The sequence below is a fragment of the Leptidea sinapis genome, chromosome 1 (genome assembly GCF_905404315.1).
Source record: "Leptidea sinapis chromosome 1, ilLepSina1.1, whole genome shotgun sequence".
Lineage (NCBI taxonomy): Eukaryota > Metazoa > Arthropoda > Insecta > Lepidoptera > Pieridae > Leptidea > Leptidea sinapis.
The window spans coordinates 8,135,563-8,150,918 of NC_066265.1; the positions used below are offsets into that span (position 1 = coordinate 8,135,563).

The 15,356-nt window shown below is 34.0% G+C and overlaps 1 protein-coding gene across 1 annotated transcript in view; it reads right to left on the reverse strand.

Annotated features, from left to right (window-relative positions):
* Positions 1-15,356, reverse strand: part of LOC126967328 (cadherin-89D) — a 55,131-nt gene that overhangs the window by 13,524 nt on the left and 26,251 nt on the right. The window contains exons 3-4 of the mRNA XM_050811801.1: positions 7,878-7,977; positions 4,209-4,395 (exon numbers count right to left, since the gene is read on the reverse strand). Coding sequence (XP_050667758.1) covers positions 4,209-4,395; positions 7,878-7,977 — 287 coding nt within the window. The remainder of the gene's footprint in view (positions 1-4,208; positions 4,396-7,877; positions 7,978-15,356) is intronic.

The window sequence follows — 15,356 nt, forward strand, 5'->3', positions numbered from 1 at the left end:
GAAAAAGACAGTGTTGTTTATCCGTACATATTCGAATACAGTGAATTATAAATTAATAATTGAATTCTATAAATTATTTTAAATTTCAATTCAAAAACTTGTTAAAAAAACCTTTCCTATTTATATATTTTCTATAGCAGTTTAACATCGATAATTCTGAGACAGAGTTGATATCACTATCCACCGAGTTATTACAAATTCTGAGCCATTTTGAATGAAATAAAAATCATATCAAATCAAAATAACTTTATGTAGATAGAACATGGAAATGACATTTATAAATGTCTAATAATATTTATTTCTTAAATATACCGCTACTTCGTATATAGTCATAGAGATATTATAGAGCTAATGAGAAGTAGTAGCAAGAAACTCATTGCCACTCTAAATGAAGATTTAGATTTTCATCGTTTTACAAATTATTTCAATCACAATATACGTAAAGTGATGCAACAAAAATACTTAAACGTCAAATAGTCAATGCCGTGTCAAACACGTGTAAGCCAAAAAAGTAAATGTAAATTAATACAAAACAAAATATATTGAAGATTAGTGCCTGCATCATCCACTCACACCGTTAATAAATAAAGGTATTTTGCGAGCATTTTATAAGGATAAGAATCTTAAGCTGAGCTTCCGAAATCAGGACCATCCTACCACCACAAGTAGCGCCCGTTCATGAGCATGACGCATGGGCCAGCCACCGCCTCCCTCAACCATATTTATAATTATAGTTTTGGATAAAAAAGCGACTTATAATTTTAGTTTATAATTATGTTTCTAGTGTAACCGTTGTTCAGTTGTTCAGAAAAATTATAGGTGGAAGTTTTATAAACAGAAACATATCGATTTAAAAGTGATAAGCTTTTTAACTTTTCGATAAAAGTAATATATTTAAACGAGCAATTATTCTTGTATATATATATACACACATATATATATATATATATGAATCTCGGAAAGGGCTCCAACGATTTTAAGGAAATTTAGTATACAGGTAGTTTCGGGGGCGAGAAATCGATCGTTTTAGCCGTGTTTTTATGAGACACTGCTAAAATAATACAAGACTATACGAGTAATAGCTAAGATGGGACTTTGAGTGATCCAGAAAGTAGAAAACCTCGGTTCGAATCCAGATGTCCTATTAGGTTTTTTTTTGTTCAAGTTTTGTACCTTAAAAATCCGAGCAATGCTCGGTCGTCCAGATATTATTACTTAAACAAGCAACAATAACAATCCGAATGAGTTTATATCTATCTATATTTGACAAGTTATTATAAAAATATATTCACCGTCGCGGCTCTAGGTTTATTTTGGTTCCAGAAACAATTATGCAAATAAGGAAACACGTAAACACGACGTACATACTTCTCCCAGATATACAGCGTCTAGATATGACAAAATTATATTTACAAATGTGGTAGTTGCATTAAAAAAATATGTTGATAATTGATGCAGATAATTTTTATTAAATGTAAGTTACAAGCTAATGACCATGGTATGGTCCTAACAAGTGATATTTTTTATTTAAATTTAAATTACATTGCATTGTTATCGTATCTTTGTTTCGATTTTGCAGATACGATTACCTAATCTTACTCCAATTAAAGTGAAAGTCAAAGTCAATAATATTTTATTGACATAAAATCAAAAGATTGCTCGTCAACGTCAATCACAAAACATACAAATAAGATACATGTTAATTACACAATAGTTTAAACATATGTACATATTTTTAAAATAATGCAATCCACTAAAACAATACAAGGCTAAACCATAATGATAAGGGAGAACGCATTATATCGCCGCATACATAACAAATTTATGTAAATACTGACCCGACAGACCTTGTTCTGTACATAATAAATATTAAAAAAAAAACTACGTTCAGAAAAACCGACTTCAAAAACCCAAAAGTAAAATAACTAAAAAGGAAAAACAAAATTGTAGATTTTATTTAATTCCGAGCATTTTCATATTTATTCACCTTTTAAACCTTCTCTGGACTTCCACAAATAATTCAAGACCAAAATTAGCAAAATCGGACCAGCCGTTCTCGAGTTTAAGCGAGACTAACGAACAGCAATTCATTTTTATATGTAAAAGATTGTGTGATTGAGGTTTCTTACAAAGAGTAATTCTGGATATGCAATGAAAGGTCGGGTGATATAAATAACGTCGTTATTTACTTAGCATCAAATGTAATATTTTTTCGCGAATTTATTTAAATAAAATAAAATCATTGTATAATTTAAATTATTAAACGGATATATTTTTAATTGACAATATTTACTGAATTCAAGTTGATTAGTAGTAATAAAATTTTTGTATATGTAGTCAATATTTAATATGTGTAGTCTAAATTTTTGTAGTCATTAAAATTTGGGTTTTGGACCATCTTTTCATGCTACATTTGCATTTGTTCCTTTAATTGTGCTGTAAGAACAAGCACTCTCCAAGTTTCCGGGAAATATTCTCTAGGGAATAATTAAACCGTGATATTTAATTAAATGGCACTAAATATTGCTTAGAATGCATGTTTTTAAAACATTCAAGATGCTGGAAGTGTTCGTATCAGTAAAAATGTAACAAAAATGATACCTCATAAAATTCTACCAAAATTTTTTTGTTGAACTGTATGCGTGAATAATGCATATGATTCGGTATTCATTTATTAATAATTATTTAATGAATCGATATCCTTAATACAAAGTTCTGGTTGCAACAATAAAATACAAAGTTCTATTTTTAAAATTGTTTTTACAATGTACATATGAATTGTATCATCCAGTTTTACTAGATCTATGTATACGTATTGCAAGTTCATTGACTTCATCAAAATCACATCTGAGACATTTACGAGGCATGTTATAAAAGCGAGATGTTTTCAGCCTTATTGCGTTTACTGCCTTTCAGAATAATACACTATACATTTATTGTTTCCTTGCGAGGTCACTCATTATTAATACTTTTATTATTTCATCACACGGTGTCTAAGGATCATGTATAAAAATCATAGATCAATGATCTTATAAAAAAGCTGACTTCAAAAACTGAAAAGTATAAAATTAATTAATTATAAAATTAAAAGTATAAGATTTTATTTAATACATCTCTTGTGGAAAACTGATACCTTTAATATTAATAAAATACCTACCTATTGATCACAATAATATCGTAAAGAACGTTTGTAACGTTTGAATGACAACCTTCATGAAGACTCCTAAAAAAGCCGTATACAAACTCTAATTATATCGTCCACATTAACAAAAATATTCATAAAATCAAAACTACTGGGCCAAACTATGTCAAATATTATGGGACCAAATGGCAAACATTTTGAGCAGCAACGAATAAGAATAAATAAATATTAATTTAAGAGTATAAAACTAAGGGTATGTTCCGATATACACTGCGATTACTATACAGTGTGACGTCAATTTAGTATACTGTGAAGCCGCTCCTTTATCGTAATCTTCACGTGATCAAAGTACTGCGAGTACCTTACCTCGAAAACGCCAGTTCTCACAGTAGAATATGGCGGCGATTTATGACGTCATATATTTCCCTAGGGTACTGCGGCAGTATACTGGCAGCCCATAACGGAACGAATTTTTCTACAGTGATAGCGCTGTGCAGTGCATATCGGAACATACCCTAAATGAATACCTACTGAAAAATGCATATTATAATTTGTTTACGAAAAGGAATTCAAATTCAATGTTTGAAGTTATGGCCATTATATTTTTATCTATGGTCATGTTATAGCCAGTATATTAATGATCTTATCTACGTATGAAACTGAACATAGTTATCTACATGGCTATTGAAATTAAACTACCAATATATGGTGCAATTTTTACCAGTGGGAGGCTCCTTTGCAGAAGAAGCCGGCTAGATTATGGGTACGACAACGGCGACTATTTCTGCTGTGGAGCAGTAATGTGTAAACATTGCTGTGTTTCGGTCTGAAGGGCGCCGTAGCTAGTGAAATTACTGGGCAAATGAGACTTAACATCTTATGCCTCAAGGTGACGAGCGCAATAATTGTAGTGTCGCTCAGAATTTTTTGAGTTTTTCAAGAATCCTGAGCAGCACTGTATTGTAATAGGCAGGGCGTATCAATTACCATCAGCTGCATCCAGCTGCATCCTGCTTTTCTCTTCCCATATTATCTTAAATAAAAGTGCAACAGATGGTTTTCTTACCAAGTCGTCCCCGGAGTCAAAGTCGCAGCCTAGTCTGAACTTGAGAACGTTCTGTGGTGCTGCGCTGTCCACTAAATGGTCCACGCTCTGTGCTAACACCACAGCCACGTGGGTTCGGTTAAGGTCACGGTAGGTGAACATGTGGGCATCTTCCGACCGCTCCACCGCTTGCAGCACCAGGTTCTTTCTGGAAACATCTTTATTTATTCCCCCTTGGTATGGTACAACATATTATAAAGCAAAGTCAACAAATTATTATTTAGGTCAGGCATTGACACGAATGTTATCTTTATATGAATAATTCTTCTGGACGTGTGTTGACAGTGACCTCCTCCTTAACGGCTGGAACGATTTGAATAAATAATTCTATGTGTGTTCAGTGGATTCAAGGATGGTTTAGATTCTCAATACCGTCCATATATAATTCTCCTGCGTATGTTAGTGATCTCCTAACCTCTGGACCGATTTTTCAAATTTAACACGTGTTTACAGGACGTCTGTCGGGTCCACCAGTAGTTATATATTTTATAAGTAACATATGCCTACTTTTTTGAGGACACATGAGCGTACTAGTCACTTAATTTTAATTGATCACCCCTGTTCATTTTTTCTTGCAATACCAGAGGTATCACAGGATCGTTGCCGGTCTTAAAGAAAAGTGTGCGCGCGTGGTGTGTCCTGGTCGTCCTGCGGCTTCGCATCCGGAATGAGCTGGTTCAATTTCCGCCACATACCAATACGTTTGTGATGTTCAAAATCTCACGCTTATTGTAACAGTGAAGGAAAACATTGTATGGCAAAATATTAATAAGGCTAGCTATACCTGTGAATAAAAAAATTTGTTCACTGCACGTCTTGAAAGTCATTTCAAATAAGTTTATTATCACAACGCCATCTTTTCACAGTATACAAAATTTCGTAATCAAGCTAGGATAACGCATGGCGGCTCATAGTAAAAATAATTCCATATTAAAGTTCCACGTGTTTACACGAGATGGCACTGCTTACAAAAATATTAAGTATAAGGCCCGGTATCCACCAAAGCGGAGAGATGTGAGCTGTGTATAGCGGTGATGTGAGCTGTAAGAGCTCGAAATCAGTGAAGTGATGTTTACGAAAGATCCGCCTACACGCATCTCTGCTCTGCCGCGCCGCTTGATCGCTCGACGCCGCACAAATTCTGTAGAAAAATGAGACATCTCCTCTCCTCCTGGCTTGATTTATTTCCACCGAAGCTAAGCGGAGGGGAGATGTGGAAATAACTGATTGGTTATTAAAATACATCTCCTCTTCTCTCCGCTTTGGTGGATATCGGGTATTATTCTTGCAGCTTCCGCGGCCATTAAAATAATGTAAAATATTGCGTTTGCCCACTTGACACAGACGCGAGTGAGTACGTTAATGGCCGAAATTAAGTGGCCATTGGTCCAGTCACCAGCAGTCATGTAACACAGATATCACCTAACTGCTATATCACACTTTTACCTTCACTCTTATGTAATGTTAATGATGTTATAATGTCCGACTCAATTTATTATTATCGATTTGCTCCGTTCTCGATGTTAAAATAATGTCCAGAAATCTAGAATCGGAATTTTACTTATCCCGGCCGGAGTGTAGTCCCAATTTTAGGGGATTTTGCCTTAATCTGAAATAAGCTGATGCTTATGCGTGATCGCATGGGGGGAAATTGAGCAACAAATGTAAATGAATTATTTAACTGAAAGAATATTGCATTACAGGGAATTATTTCGTTAGTTTATTTCATCTCATTTTTTAATATTGATTTAAATTCACACTGATTTACAAACGTGGTTGGTAAGAAAATCGCAGATTATCCTATATTTGACTTAGTATATTTAACTAAAATATTCTAAGAAAATTTATTAGAATTTCATAAAAATATTAGAAAAGGAAAAGAACACCGCATTTTTTACAAAATATTAGTAGAATTTTATTTGCCTGTTGTTTTATCAATTTTGTTTTTATTGTAGTATCAATTTTCTAGCAAGATAGCTTGTGCTGTGGCAATATACACTGGCCTTCAAAAGTAAGTATCACACTTTTAAAATTGGGATAACGTTTTAAGTTCACAAGATATACTTTCGAAATAAAACGGACTCCAAAGAGAATTTAATTTTGTACATAAAAACTTTATAGTCGGTAACCTTCTTTTAAGAATTGGCTGAAAAAAACCTTCAAAAACAAAACCATTCCTTTTTCAAAGTGGACGTTTCCGAATTACAATTTTACCATTCACATTTTTCTTTCTGTTTTAAATTTTTTTCAAGATCGGTGGGTCTTGTTTTAAAAATTTATGCTAAAAAGCACATAACATTTATTTATCATGCCTCTTTCATTTGAAGAATGTGCTAGGATCATGGCTTTTCTGGAACTAGGCATCAGTATGCGTCGCACTGCAAGAATGGTGGGTGTGACGGTAAGAACGGTCCAGAAGGTAAAGCGAAGGTACGAAGAGACAGAACACCATCTGAGGAGACCTTGTAATCGCAGACCCAGGTGTACCAGTGCCCGAGAAGATCGTTGTATTATTTCCACTGTGTTAAGAAATCGCCACCAAAATGCAGTTGAAGTCCAGCAACAGCTACTTCAGACCCGGAGGGACTACATTAGTGACAGTACAGTGAGAAGAAGACTTGCTGAAGCAAATTTGAAACCCCGAAGACCAGCGAGTGGCCCAAAACTCGAGAGATAGCATCGAGTAGCGAGACTGCGATACGCCCGTGAACACATGCAGTGGGATGAAGAAAAATGGTCAAGAATTTTGTTTGCAGATGAGTCTCGATTCTCCCTTTAGACTTCTGATGGAAGGCGAAGTGTTTACAGGCGACCTGGTGAGCGATACCTTCAAGCCTGCATCTCAGAAAGAGTCCAATACGGTGGAGGCAGTGTACATGTATGGGCTGGCATATCTTCAGAAGGTCGCACAGAGCTAGTAGCCATAGAAAATGGCACCCTCACTGGGCAAAGATATGCTCAAGAGATTCTCAATGAGTATGCAGGCCCGTATTTAGCAAATATGGGTGATGGATCGATGCTGATGCATAATAATGCCCGGCCACACACGGCTCATATCGTACAAGAGTATATTCAGGAGGTCGGTATCAGCGTGATGGCTTGGCCATCAAGAAGTCCTGATCTCAACCCGATTGAACACGCCAGGGATGAGCTTGGGAGGCTAGTCAGAAATCGCAGACCACCACCTACCACCCTCAGGGCACTAAAGCAGGCCCTGGTGAAAGAACGGGAGAATATTCCCCAACATCGGCTCCGAAACCTAGTGTTCAGTATGCCAAACCAGCTCGAAGCTGTAATCAGAGCTCGAGGAGGCAATACCAGTTATTAAAAATTAAATAACATGTAATACATTTTAGTTGAATTTTTTTACACTCAACTAAAAATGTCTATTTTCATTGTTTTATCTTTTTTAAGTTAAAAATGTTACTAATCTATAATTTTACTTTCTAAGAATTAAAGCCTATAAAATTTGCAACAAAACGTTTATAATCTTAAATCTCTACCTTCAATAGTTAAGAAAAAACAATAATTTGAAAAGTGTGATACTTACTTTTGCAGGCCAGTGTAGTATCATTGACGAATACATTATACCTGTTTCTTTTAAAGTTTATAAAATAAATTAATACAAACCTCGGATGTACTTCAACTTTCAGCACTTCTTCCCCGACTTGCAAATTTTCTGGTATCCTCACAAATTTTAAATACTCTCCGACAGGATAGAAGTTACAACCTGAAATAATAAATATAATTATTGCAAATATATTGTTATGACAAACGATGAATCTTCATTAATAATTAACCTAAAATATTTATTAAAAGTAATTTATAGCACAATTACTTTAGGGCACTTCACATTTACCATAATATTGTACACCAGTTAGGTGTATATGCATAGGTAAGGATTATATAAGCTTAAAGCTCTGTTCAAACTGAGGCGAATAACGCGGGACGCGTTTTAGAGTAATTCTCTCGCTCGCTTAGCCTCTCAAACTGACGCGACTTCCCGCGTGTCATTTTTGGTTCTTCAGTGGTGAAACATCATGCATTGTGAGATCAAACAATCCCGGCGCATACATACATACTTTCGGTAAAATTGGAATAGGAATAATTCTTCACAAAAAGTTTTCATTTAATATAAGGCTTTGAACTAATTAAGAGATATTGCTAAAAATATTTCACGAAGCGTATTATAATATAAATCGAATGCAATTGCTGACAAATAATCTGTTGAGCGATATCGTTAGTTTAGAAATGGTTTGTTTGTTTGTAACGAAACTTTTTTAATGTGTTTGCAGCAAAACTAAGTCTATTCGATATGATGCCTGGTGAGAACCCCATTGAAGTTTAGCAACTAACGGTATTCCTATAAAAACAGCGGTGTGCAACTGCAGTATGCTATTGCTTCTCCGTTTTATTTTGTACAACTTTTGTCACTTGTTTTTTTTTATGCCAATACAGGACAAGACGAGCAGCACGTTCAACTGATGATCAGCTCAGGATTCTTGAAAAAACCCAAAACCTCTGAGCAGCACTACTTTTGCGCTCGTCACCCTGAGACATAAGATGTTAAGTCTCATTTACCCAGTAATTTCCCTAGCTACATTTCTGCTTCAGCAGAAATAGGCGCTGTTGTGGTACCCATAATCTAGCCGGCATCCTATCCAAAGAAGCCTCCCACTGGTGAACTTGTTTCGCATTTGGTGATGTTTTTAATACATTTTATTATTTATCAAACAGATGTAGTTATTAGATTCAAACCATGTAGAAATCTTAGTTTGTTTAAAGCACGAGTGATAAGGATCATTAAATAAATAAAGAAAAGAAAATATTTCTGACCGCTTTTTATGATTAGTTTTTATTATAAAGTTTCAGTAGAAAACAATTACTTGCAATGCTGTAGTTTTAGTAGCGTGAAGGTGAAATTTTATGACCTATTTGCGTTTAACACCCACTCCCAGGCCTCAAATTCACAATCAATTATGTAACTCAACACTAAGATCACAGCATCGCTATCTGAAAGCCATGGAGTATAACCATTGTTTTTTTAAATAAAGGTAAAGATTAAAACATTATTGTGTAATCTTTCTGCTGTTCGCAACTCTGCTAGATGCTATAAATAGAAAAAATGCTATATCTTCTCTTCTATGACGTCTCAGGGCAACGCCAGGTGAACTAACCGTTCATCCGGATCCCCGAAAATTCAGCAACTCTGTGGTTCACACGGTCATATTATGGTTAGAGCTGATGCTAGGTGAGCCATATGTAGCTGAACCAGCGCTTTGTAGAGTGCTCAAATGTGGGCTGGCTTGAAGTATTGCTGTGTTCTATTTAGACAGCTTCTTCGATGCAAATTTGGCTTTTCCTGCCAGATGACCATGAAATTGGCAATCGCACGTGATTTCGAGACCTAGTATTTTGATACTTGACGAGGAATTAAGGGAAGTGGGAATTCTTGGATTCGTTTCTGTTTTTTTCATATTAGAATGTATTGTTTGTGGATGATACTTCTTCAGTCATCGTCTACTGGTTAATAATAAGCACATTATAGAATTTATGATAATGGTAATAACACCTGGAAAAAATAAATAAGTTAACTCAAGTTCGTCAGTTTTTTGTTGGGCGATGTATAGTAAGTAAGCTTTTAAAATATGATCCCAGAAAATGTACAAAACAAATGTGTTATGAAATTCAAAAGAAGTATTAAAAATGGTTTGTGTGGTAAAGGTTACTATTACATTTGACTAGACTTTCTAAATTGAATAAAATAAGACGGTGTTCGAATTGCCTCTAATCAGGCACCTTAACAACAGAAGGAAATGAACAACTATGTAACGTTAATAAATAAAAAAAAAAAACAAAGTATAGTTAATTAAAATAATAAGGCTTTATTGGCAGTTACTGAGCGTGATACATTCGAGTAACTTGCCCGAAATGCACTTGCTCCAAATATTTTTGTTGAGACTACACGCATACCTACACGGCTGTCACTCAGACAGATAAGACTTTTGCTACGTATCAAACCTTTTATACCTGCTTGTTCGTAGTTATCTCAATCAATCTCAATTTCATTAAATCCGCTTTTTAATTATTATACAGTTATCTTTTAGGTTGACAATTTGTAATTTTTTAAAGTGATAACCCTCACTTCTAGGATGAATATACAAATAAAATTTGAAAACAAAATTTTATGAACGATACGGGACTCGAACCCACGACCTCTCCCGTTCCATGCGAGTGCTCTTCCAACTGAGCTAACCGTTCGAGTGACGTATCGTTGTAAGATCTTGTATGCATTCAACTCTCAGGTTGTGGCTTCATCCACAGGATCTACTTTACAGTTGATATGCCACTCAATCCCAATATTTGCATATTAGGAAATTGACTTGAGATGTCGCTCTTGTAAATCTAAACGATTTGTTATGTTTTTAAAGTGACAACCGTCACTTCTAGGATTAATACACAAATAAAATTTGAAATTAAAATTTTATGAACGATGTGGGACTCGAACCCACGACCTCTCGCGTTCCGTGCGAGTGCTCTGCCAACTGAGCTAACCGTTCGAGTGACGTAGCGCCATAAGGTTTGCCCATTATAATACTTTCTTCAACATTTGTGCCATAAACTTGTACTATAAATCTAATGTTATCAATCCTTTGTAAATGACTAGGACACCCCAGTACATTGTGCTCAGTAACAGCTATCACCACTTCTTTTGTAACTCTAGTAACTAGTTTCTCAATTAACTCTCAAATCTCTATCTCCACAAATAATTGATACGAAGATAATGTAAGTATTTATTAAGATGATGTTTTTATGACGATTTGATGGATGTTGCTCACCGGTCAACATAAGCAATATCAGATATAAAATATTTCTTGAAACTAAAACATAATATCAATACAACAGAAGGCATTTAAAGTAATTATTAGCAAATAGTACACAATGGAAATGTTATCAGACTGAATGAATGGTGAATAGGTCTCAGTTGGGAAATCAATTGTCCCACACATCCATATATTCACTATTATCTTGTCAGATAAAAAATGGATCGATCCGAGCAACTGCTCCGTGAGAACACATTCGAAGTAAGTCAATGTTGTGCATTTAATTTTGTTAAGTACTCGAGGTTGTTATAATGTCGAGATTAATGGGATTTAGCATTGGGAGATCCAGTGTCAGTCTAGGCACCTACATTGCTCATCGCTTTGATAGTTATCAACCGATTGTTGACTGACTGAGGTCTCGTTGGACGTAATTCCTGAAAAACGTTCCAAGCCACAAACATCACATTTTAAGGAATTCGTGTTTAAAGTTTAATAAATATTAGTGTATTATACATGCGGGTTGGGCTGCTAAGTCATGATGTGTTTTAAGAGTGACAGTAGGGCTACCATTTTTGTCAGTCCGTTAGAATCACGTGACCAGTTTTGTGTTCTTAACTCAATTTCAACATGATTGTGGTTTGGAACGTTTTTACACGCTTTACATTAGCTTCACTTGTATGTTTGTATGTTTGTATATTTGTATGTTTATATGTTTGTAACCGACTTCTTTGAGCGCGATTTTGACCCACTTTAAACGGCTAGATTTCGTTAAAACTTTGTAGATTTATCGAGGACCAATGACATTACACTAATTTGATAAAATTATTCAATTTTTCCATTGAAAAATATGATTTTTGTTAATTTATATAATTTTTAAATAAATAAATCCCTCATAATCAAGTAATTTATTGTAAACTGCAAAGGAAACGCGCGACATATCAAGACAGTTCCACAAAATTAAAGTATCTAATTCGCTTAGAAGCGAATAGATGGTGGTGAATTTATATTAACTAAAAAATGAAAAATAAATAATAGTTTAAAAAAAACTAAAGAACACGCTTTATATAAAATTCAACTAAACATAGAAAATAAATTTAAATTTAAAATAGTGTAAAAAAATTATTATATATTTCATTATTTCATTATAAAGAAAGCGTGGGGTGCTTTTTAAGATATTAAATTTAAAAATAATAATTCTTCTATATCTCACGCTTTTTTTATAATAAAATATAAAATATTTTTTTTGCACTATTTTCAATTTAAATTAATTTTCCATTTTTTAGTTGAATTTTATATAAAGCGTGTTCTTTAGTTTCTTAAGGGTAAAGGGGCATCATCGTGTTCATGGAAAACCTGCTAGTATCCTTAGCCCCAGAACAGTCATTTCGCATTATAGATGCGGTCTAATTGTATTCATTGGTGAGTGTTTGCATGGTGAATACACTTCGATACTCATGCCATACAATGGACACAACAAACAAGAGCCTTTAAGCCTTGTGTGGCATGCAGAGTAATTCCGAACAGTACCCGAGACCTGCGATTCGATTGTTGACTTATAAAAAAGGATGAGAGGAAGATTTGCCCTAACGTTAGAAAAGAGTGGCGATGGATCCATGGATGGTGGTACAATTGGAGGAATAAGAAGAACCGTATATGATACTATAGCCTTTTCTGGTAGCTGACACCAATTAAATATTCATAGTTTTATTCGTATTTAAGAACGAGAAGAGGATTCAGTTTAAGAATTTGTGAGAGAGTTTATAAAAAGGTCAGGGAAGATTAAGGCTGTTTTAATTTTAACTTTTTAATAGCTGTACCCGCGATGTCATTGATGTATATTATGGTGCATTTATATGAATACGTATTGAGCAAACCATGCAAACAAGAACATATTCGGTGGCCCCAACGAATAAACGTGCAATCGAAAAACGACAACTTTTCAGGAAGATATAAAAACGTTTGGAATCACATAACTATAATTACATAATAAATAGATAAATGTAATGTGTAATCAAATTAAAGGTAAAAAAAAATATATCTGTCAGCTCATATATTTATTATAAATAAAATATTATCGGTTTACTACATATTTAAGAAAATCCGTATTAAATTATTATTCTAGTGAATAATATGTGACTTCTTGACATTATTGTATCACCGCACGTTTATTCTTGTCATAAATGAAGCTTAAACAAGTGTAGTGAAATGTTGCATGGTTATTCCAAGTATATTTTTTTCCCCTGAGACTTGCTCTGGTCATCTACACACTTATTCTTGTATATTTTGTTGCTTTTACATGTTTATAAAGATATTTTTTCATATTTCACATAAATCTTTTTAGGTTTGTGAAAGGATTCGAGTAGTTGATATGTTAATGTTTGAGTACGATTATTTTTACGTTCCACTGAAATTTTTTTGACGTTATCTTTTTTTACACGGCGGTTAATAAAATCCCACGGTATATCGTGGTCCCCGCTAGCCCAAAAATTCTGAAAAATTTTATTCCTCATTTTTTGCTGTATCTTTTCGTAACATTTTAGTTTGCAGTTGCATGGTTGTCAAATAGATTTTTCTACGTTTTCATTTTTATTTCTAACACTTTCATAACTAATACAAGAATTTTTAAGAGTTTTATTTTTGCGATCTTTCCATAAATTAGGATCTATTTTTCTCTTTTTCGTTAGCGGTTCTATAGGAGTTACGGGTTTTTCCTCCAATTCTGTAGTTACAATATCCTGTGATATATTTCTTGTTTCAATACTATGTAAAAAAACCCTCTAAGCCGGAAATATTGCTTATTTATTTTTAGATTTCTTATTTAGATTATTACATACTTATCTAACGAGCGATCGCAATAGACACTATTGGGAAAGTATCCGTTTATTAAACGGTTACTACCAATAACTTCAAATTCATTCCAATAACTTAATATTAGGGCTTAAAGATAATAGAATAGCTGTAATTATTTTATTCAAAGTTTTGCCGCCTGCAATGAGGCATTACTGATAAAAGTCGCTTGCATTTTTACACGAATAATCGTGCAAAAGTTATTACCCAAAGGAAAGGATAGACACGAGCGGCAGATTAATTTACCGCGTTTATTCTGGTGTACTCAAATAAACAAATAATCTGCAATAAGCGCATGTTTTATTATTCATGTAATATGTAAATATTTTTTTCCGTACAATAAACGAATATTGTATTGTAACGAATATTGAATGTTGCCTTATTTTAAGTCTAAAATTTTCAAAAAAATATATATAGGTGTATAATAGGCCAGACAAACGAACAATACGAAAAAAATAAATTTGGGTAAGAGCTCTTGCACGTTAGTTCGTTGGGGCCCATCGAATTATCTTATTTTCTCCGTGCACCAATTTCAATCATTTGGCAATCTCCAGGCTGAAGGCATGCGTGATTGTACATAAATAAAAAAGACAGATAGACTGAAATTTTTAATATTAATTTATATTTTGTATTCAGCTACGCTTAATTTATCACCTACAATTGGGTTTTTGTAAAAATATCCAATGTACAAAAATGAAAAGTCCTAAAATGCAGTACACAAACCCTTATAACGTCATCCACGTAAGCAAAAATATTAATAAAATGAAAACTACTGGGTCAAACTATGTCAAATTTTTATAGAGAAAAATGGCGAACATTCTCCATCAAACTAAAGAAAAATCACGGAAAGCAGATCATAAATCTCAGCGTAATCGGTATACATACATAAAAAAAAATCAAATCGAATTGAGAACCCCCCATTTTCGACATAGCTAATCACTTACTTTATTAACGAGCTATTAATGTACGAACTGCGAAGGCTCTTCTATTAAAAATATTATATTTTTTATTAAAATATCACGCCAATAAAAGACGTCCTTTTTTATGAAAATAAGGGACGAGACGAGCAGGATGTTTAGCTGATGGTAATTGCCCTGCCCATTACAATGCGGTGCCGCTCAGGATTATTGGAAAACCCAAAAATTCTGAGAGGTCTGAAAATCTTGACACTACAACTGCGCTCATCACCTTGTGACATAAGATTGCTCAGTAATTTCTCTAGCTGCGGCGCGCTTCAGACCGAAACACAGTAATGCTTACTCATAACTGCTTCACGGCTGAAATAGAGGCCTACTTACCCTTCCTGCACAGTAAACACTCACAAAGTAGACGAGTAAGAAAATAATATCTCAAATGACACTTTCTATAATAATATTGTGGTTTGAAGTTCGTTCAAAAGCAAATATAACGTAAATAATAACATTAATCTTGAAGTTAT